The sequence below is a fragment of the Ornithodoros turicata genome, chromosome 4 (assembly GCF_037126465.1).
Source record: "Ornithodoros turicata isolate Travis chromosome 4, ASM3712646v1, whole genome shotgun sequence".
NCBI classification, from domain to species: domain Eukaryota; kingdom Metazoa; phylum Arthropoda; class Arachnida; order Ixodida; family Argasidae; genus Ornithodoros; species Ornithodoros turicata.
In genome coordinates, this window is record NC_088204.1 from 58,910,661 (window position 1) to 58,917,648 (window position 6,988).

General features: G+C 55.8%; 1 protein-coding gene across 1 annotated transcript; it reads right to left on the minus strand.

Annotated features, from left to right (window-relative positions):
- Positions 1-814: 814 nt before the first annotated feature.
- LOC135392480 (uncharacterized) lies at positions 815-1,723 on the minus strand. Its single transcript, XM_064623188.1, has one exon. The coding sequence runs from the start codon at positions 1,721-1,723 to the stop codon at positions 815-817; it is 909 nt and encodes a 302-aa protein (XP_064479258.1).
- Between the last annotated feature and the right edge of the window lie 5,265 nt (positions 1,724-6,988).

Here is a 6,988-nt window from a genome sequence, read left to right on the forward strand (position 1 = left end):
GGCTTTAGGTCGATTTTCGAGAACATCTTCATGCCGTGCAGGTTAGCGGTAAAATCTTGGAGCCTAGGTAATGGGTAGCGGTCGGGCTTGGTGACTAGGTTGAGGGCGCGGTAGTCTCCGCACGGCCTCCAGTCTCCCGTCTTTTTAGGCACCATGTGGAATGCTGAAGACCAACTGGCGGAGGATGGACGGGCGATACCGATGTCCAACATGTGCTGGAACTCCGCTTTGGCTATCTTCAGTTTCTCGGGTGATAGCTGGCGAGAACGGGAGAAAACCGGTGGGCCCGTGGTTTCGATGAAGTGAACAACATCGTGCTTGACCGATTTCGTCCAGTCAGGAGGTTGTGTGAGTGTGGGGAACTGGCGCAGGAGCTCCGAGATTGGCAACGAAGTTGGTGGAAGGGAAGTTCCACTGACGCCAGCAGCAAGGTGGGGAGCGGCAGGGATTGCGTGGGCCGATAGCCTGGTCTGGGTATCGACCAGAAGGCGTCGTGAGACATCTACGGAGAGTGCGAAATGGTGCAAAAAGTCTGCTCCGAGTATAGCGTGAGAGACGGCGGCAACGCGAAACACCCAAGGAAACGCTTTTCGCAGGCCAAGATTAAGGGTGAGCAGCTTCTCATGGTAGACTGGTATGGCGCTGTTGTTCACAGCCATAAGGTGATAGATTGCGTTTCCGCGCCGGTCGCTCGATGAGGCAGGTAGAACGCTGACGGCAGCTCCAGTGTCCACGAGGAAACGAGTCTTGCTGGAGCGGTCCACAACAAAGAAAAGGCGACTTGTGGCGGGAGAAGGGAAAGCGGTGGTCGCCGTCATCGGTTCCCGGGGGCGTTTCCCGACCAACCACATGGATGCGTGCATCGCATGGCGGCCTGACCGAAGCGTTCGTGGTACCAGCAGGGTGGTGGGTTCTGGTTATCAGCTGGAGAAACGCTGCGGTGGGAGTAACGCCGTGGGGAACGGCGGAATCTTCGGAATCTGCCAGAACGACTTGGGGAGCGGCTGCGGTTGTCACGGAACTGGAGTGCGGCGACTGTGTCGGAGAGGCGGTTAATGTCCGCGCGCATAGACGAAAGCTCCTCGGCGAATGTAGACGGGGCCGCTGAAACCGGTGGCTGGCAGCGGGGGTTGGGAAGGCGACAGGACTCGGAAACGGCTGCAATGGGAGTGCTCGGGCTTGCTACTTCCGTCACCTTGTCAGCCAGTTGTGCGAGCTGGGCCAGAGGTAAGGCAGTGGCCGTAGCGAGGACCATTTGCACTGAGGATGGGAGCCTCGACAGAAACAGTTCGCGAAGCAGATCGTCGTCAAGAGAAGCAGCTCTGTCGGCCAATAGGACTTGCATGGCGCGGAGTAGCTGGGAGGGTCTTCGGTCCCCCAGTTCTTCGGAGTCCAAAAGCTGTTGGAGGCGCGTTCGCTCAGAAATGGTGGTGCGCTGGAGGATTGAGCTCTTCAGATGGTCGTAGGGATTCTGCGCCGGAGGGTTGGCAATGATGTCGGCGACATCCATGGCGATCTCGGGGGGAAGGGAGGCGAGGAGATGACGGTACCTGGTTATCTGGGATGTTATACCAGCAAGGAGAAATTGTGCCTCGACTTGCTGGAACCAGATGAACGGGCTGCGAGACCAAAACGGTGGTAAGCGTATGCCGACATGAGCCACGCCCGGTTGAAGAGGGGTTGTAGCCGGGGTCTGTGGGGAAGGCTCGTCTCCAGAGTGCATTGTTGAAGGGCGAAGCTACGTTCGGGTCACCAGAATTGTGGGAGCCAAAAGAACGCAGGCTACCACAACGAATGCCGGAAGGAAAACTGATTTATTTCGTGGCATGAGCCACCGATGGAAAGCGGGGGCGTGGCGCGAGCCTAGTCATCGTCGTCCACTACAAACCCACGTGTAATCTGCTGGCCATCCAATGGTGAAGTTGCACTCTCAGTGTAGCCATAGGGGTAACCCGTCAAATGTATGAGAAACACACCCGTTGAGGGGCCAGCAAGCATAAGGGCACCCACGGAGGAGCTCGAGGGTGTCGCACGTTGTTGGGCGGGTGTTGTAGGGCTTGCAGGCCATGGATGGGACTCTGTGGGAGAAAACGTGGAAAAGAGGGTCACAAACATGCCTTTCCAAAGTGAACATTACACGACCGGACCGTAACCAAAGAAGGAGCACTGTTAGTATAGCCGTGACAGGGGCGTGAAACACATTAGACACTTACCTCTCGAGGGGCCACCAAGAAGAGCACCCACGGAGGAGCCAGAGGGCGTCGGACTCCGTGGGGCAGGTGTTGTAGGGCTTGCAGGCCATGGATGGGACTCTGTGGGAGAAAACGTGGAAAAGAGGGTCACAAACATGCCTTTCCAAAGTGAACATTACACGACCGGACCGTAACCAAAGAAGGAGTACTGTTAGTATAGCCGTGACAGGGGCGTGAAACACATTAGACACTTACCTCTCGAGGGGCCACCAAGAAGAGCACCCACAGAGGAGCCAGAGGGCGCCGGACTCCGTGGGGCAGGTGTTGTAGGGCTTGCAGGCCATGGATGGGACTCTGTGGGAGAAAACGTGGAAAAGGGGGTCACAAACATGCCTTTCCAAAGTGAACATTACACGACCGGACCGTAACCAAAGAAGGAGCACTGTTAGTATAGCCGTGAGAGGGGCGTGAAACACATTAGACACTTACCTCTCTAGGGGCCACCAAGAAGAGCATCCACGGAGGAGCCAGAGGGCGTCGGACTCCGTGGGGCAGGTGTTGTAGGGCTTGCAGGCCATGGATGGGACTCTGTGGGAGAAAACGTGGAAAAGAGGGTCACAAACATGCCTTTCCAAAGTGAACATTACACGACCGGACCGTAACCAAAGAAGGAGCACTGTTAGTATAGCCGTGACAGGGGCGTGAAACACATTAGACACTTACCTCTCGAGGGGCCACCAAGAAGAGCACCCACGGAGGAGCCAGAGGGCGTCGGACTCCGTGGGGCAGGTGTTGTAGGGCTTGCAGGCCATGGATGGGACTCTGTGGGAGAAAACGTGGAAAAGAGGGTCACAAACATGCCTTTCCAAAGTGAACATTACACGACCGGACCGTAACCAAAGAAGGAGCACTGTTAGTATAGCCGTGACAGGGGCGTGAAACACATTAGACACTTACCTCTCGAGGGGCCACCAAGAAGAGCACCCACGGAGGAGCCAGAGGGCGCCGGACTCCGTGGGGCAGGTGTTGTAGGGCTTGCAGGCCATGGATGGGACTCTGTGGGAGAAAACGTGGAAAAGGGGGTCACAAACATGCCTTTCCAAAGTGAACATTACACGACCGGACCGTAACCAAAGAAGGAGCACTGTTAGTATAGCCGTGAGAGGGGCGTGAAACACATTAGACACTTACCTCTCGAGGGGCCACCAAGAAGAGCATCCACGGAGGAGCCAGAGGGCGTCGGACTCCGTGGGGCAGGTGTTGTAGGGCTTGCAGGCCATGGATGGGACTCTGTGGGAGAAAACGTGGAAAAGAGGGTCACAAACATGCCTTTCCAAAGTGAACATTACACGACCGGACCGTAACCAAAGAAGGAGCACTGTTAGTATAGCCGTGACAGGGGCGTGAAACACATTAGACACTTACCTCTCGAGGGGCCACCAAGAAGAGCACCCACGGAGGAGCCAGAGGGCGTCGGACTCCGTGGGGCAGGTGTTGTAGGGCTTGCAGGCCATGGATGGGACTCTGTGGGAGAAAACGTGGAAAAGAGGGTCACAAACATGCCTTTCCAAAGTGAACATTACACGACCGGACCGTAACCAAAGAAGGAGCACTGTTAGTATAGCCGTGACAGGGGCGTGAAACACATTAGACACTTACCTCTCGAGGGGCCACCAAGAAGAGCACCCACGGAGGAGCCAGAGGGCGTTGGACTCCGTGGGACAGGTGTTGTAGGGCTTGCAGGCCATGGATGGGACTCTGTGGGAGAAAACGTGGAAAAGAGGGTCACAAACATGCCTTTCCAAAGTGAACATTACACGACCGGACCGTAACCAAAGAAGGAGCACTGTTAGTATAGCCGTGACAGGGGCGTGAAACACATTAGACACTTACCTCTCGAGGGGCCACCAAGAAGAGCACCCACGGAGGAGCCAGAGGGCGTCGGACTCCGTGGGGCAGGTGTTGTAGGGCTTGCAGGCCATGGATGGGACTCTGTGGGAGAAAACGTGGAAAAGGGGGTCACAAACATGCCTTTCCAAAGTGAACATTACACGACCGGACCGTAACCAAAGAAGGAGCACTGTTAGTATAGCCGTGACAGGGGCGTGAAACATATTAGACACTTACCTCTCGAGGGGCCACCAAGAAGAGCATCCACGGAGGAGCCAGAGGGCGTCGGACTCCGTGGGGCAGGTGTTGTAGGGCTTGCAGGCCATGGATGGGACTCTGTGGGAGAAAACGTGGAAAAGAGGGTCACAAACATGCCTTTCCAAAGTGAACATTACACGACCGGACCGTAACCAAAGAAGGAGCACTGTTAGTATAGCCGTGACAGGGGCGTGAAACACATTAGACACTTACCTCTCGAGGGGCCACCAAGAAGAGCACCCACGGAGGAGCCAGAGGGCGTCGGACTCCGTGGGGCAGGTGTTGTAGGGCTTGCAGGCCATGGATGGGACTCTGTGGGAGAAAACGTGGAAAAGGGGGTCACAAACATGCCTTTCCAAAGTGAACATTACACGACCGGACCGTAACCAAAGAAGGAGCACTGTTAGTATAGCCGTGAGAGGGGCGTGAAACACATTAGACACTTACCTCTCGAGGGGCCACCAAGAAGAGCATCCACGGAGGAGCCAGAGGGCGTCGGACTCCGTGGGGCAGGTGTTGTAGGGCTTGCAGGCCATGGATGGGACTCTGTGGGAGAAAACGTGGAAAAGAGGGTCACAAACATGCCTGTCCAAAGTGAACATTACACGACCGGACCGTAACCAAAGAAGGAGCAATGTTAGTATAGCCGTGACAGGGGCGTGAAACACATTAGACACTTACCTCTCGAGGGGCCACCAAGAAGAGCACCCACGGAGGAGCCAGAGGGCGTCGGACTCCGTGGGGCAGGTGTTGTAGGGCTTGCAGGCCATGGATGGGACTCTGTGGGAGAAAACGTGGAAAAGAGGGTCACAAACATGCCTTTCCAAAGTGAACATTACACGACCGGACCGTAACCAAAGAAGGAGCACTGTTAGTATAGCCGTGACAGGGGCGTGAAACACATTAGACACTTACCTCTCGAGGGGCCACCAAGAAGAGCACCCACGGAGGAGCCAGAGGGCGTCGGACTCCGTGGGGCAGGTGTTGTAGGGCTTGCAGGCCATGGATGGGACTCTGTGGGAGAAAACGTGGAAAAGAGGGTCACAAACATGCCTTTCCAAAGTGAACATTACACGACCGGACCGTAACCAAAGAAGGAGCACTGTTAGTATAGCCGTGACAGGGGCGTGAAACACATTAGACACTTACCTCTCGAGGGGCCACCAAGAAGAGCACCCACGGAGGAGCCAGAGGGCGTCGGACTCCGTGGGGCAGGTGTTGTAGGGCTTGCAGGCCATGGATGGGACTCTGTGGGAGAAAACGTGGAAAAGGGGGTCACAAACATGCCTTTCCAAAGTGAACATTACACGACCGGACCGTAACCAAAGAAGGAGCACTGTTAGTATAGCCGTGAGAGGGGCGTGAAACACATTAGACACTTACCTCTCGAGGGGCCACCAAGAAGAGCATCCACGGAGGAGCCAGAGGGCGTCGGACTCCGTGGGGCAGGTGTTGTAGGGCTTGCAGGCCATGGATGGGACTCTGTGGGAGAAAACGTGGAAAAGAGGGTCACAAACATGCCTTTCCAAAGTGAACATTACACGACCGGACCGTAACCAAAGAAGGAGCATTGTTAGTATAGCCGTGACAGGGGCGTGAAACACATTAGACACTTACCTCTCGAGGGGCCACCAAGAAGAGCACCCACGGAGGAGCCAGAGGGCGTCGGACTCCGTGGGGCAGGTGTTGTAGGGCTTGCAGGCCATGGATGGGACTCTGTGGGAGAAAACGTGGAAAAGAGGGTCACAAACATGCCTTTCCAAAGTGAACATTACACGACCGGACCGTAACCAAAGAAGGAGCACTGTTAGTATAGCCGTGACAGGGGCGTGAAACACATTAGACACTTACCTCTCGAGGGGCCACCAAGAAGAGCACCCACGGAGGAGCCAGAGGGCGTCGGACTCCGTGGGGCAGGTGTTGTAGGGCTTGCAGGCCATGGATGGGACTCTGTGGGAGAAAACGTGGAAAAGAGGGTCACAAACATGCCTTTCCAAAGTGAACATTACACGACCGGACCGTAACCAAAGAAGGAGCACTGTTAGTATAGCCGTGACAGGGGCGTGAAACACATTAGACACTTACCTCTCGAGGGGCCACCAAGAAGAGCACCCACTGAGGAGCCAGAGGGCGTCGGACTCCGTGGGGCAGGTGTTGTAGGGCTTGCAGGCCATGGATGGGACTCTGTGGGAGAAAACGTGGAAAAGAGGGTCACAAACATGCCTTTCCAAAGTGAACATTACACGACCGGACCGTAACCAAAGAAGGAGCACTGTTAGTATAGCCGTGACAGGGGCGTGAAACACATTAGACACTTACCTCTCGAGGGGCCACCAAGAAGAGCACCCACGGAGGAGCCAGAGGGCGTCGGACTCCGTGGGGCAGGTGTTGTAGGGCTTGCAGGCCATGGATGGGACTCTGTGGGAGAAAACGTGGAAAAGAGGGTCACAAACATGCCTTTCCAAAGTGAACATTACACAACCGGACCGTAACCAAAGAAGGAGCACTGTTAGTATAGCCGTGAGAGGGGCGTGAAACACATTAGACACTTACCTCTCGAGGGGCCACCAAGAAGAGCACCCACGGAGGAGCCAGAGGGTGTCGGACTCCGTGGGGCAGGTGTTGTAGGGCTTGCAGGCATTGGATGG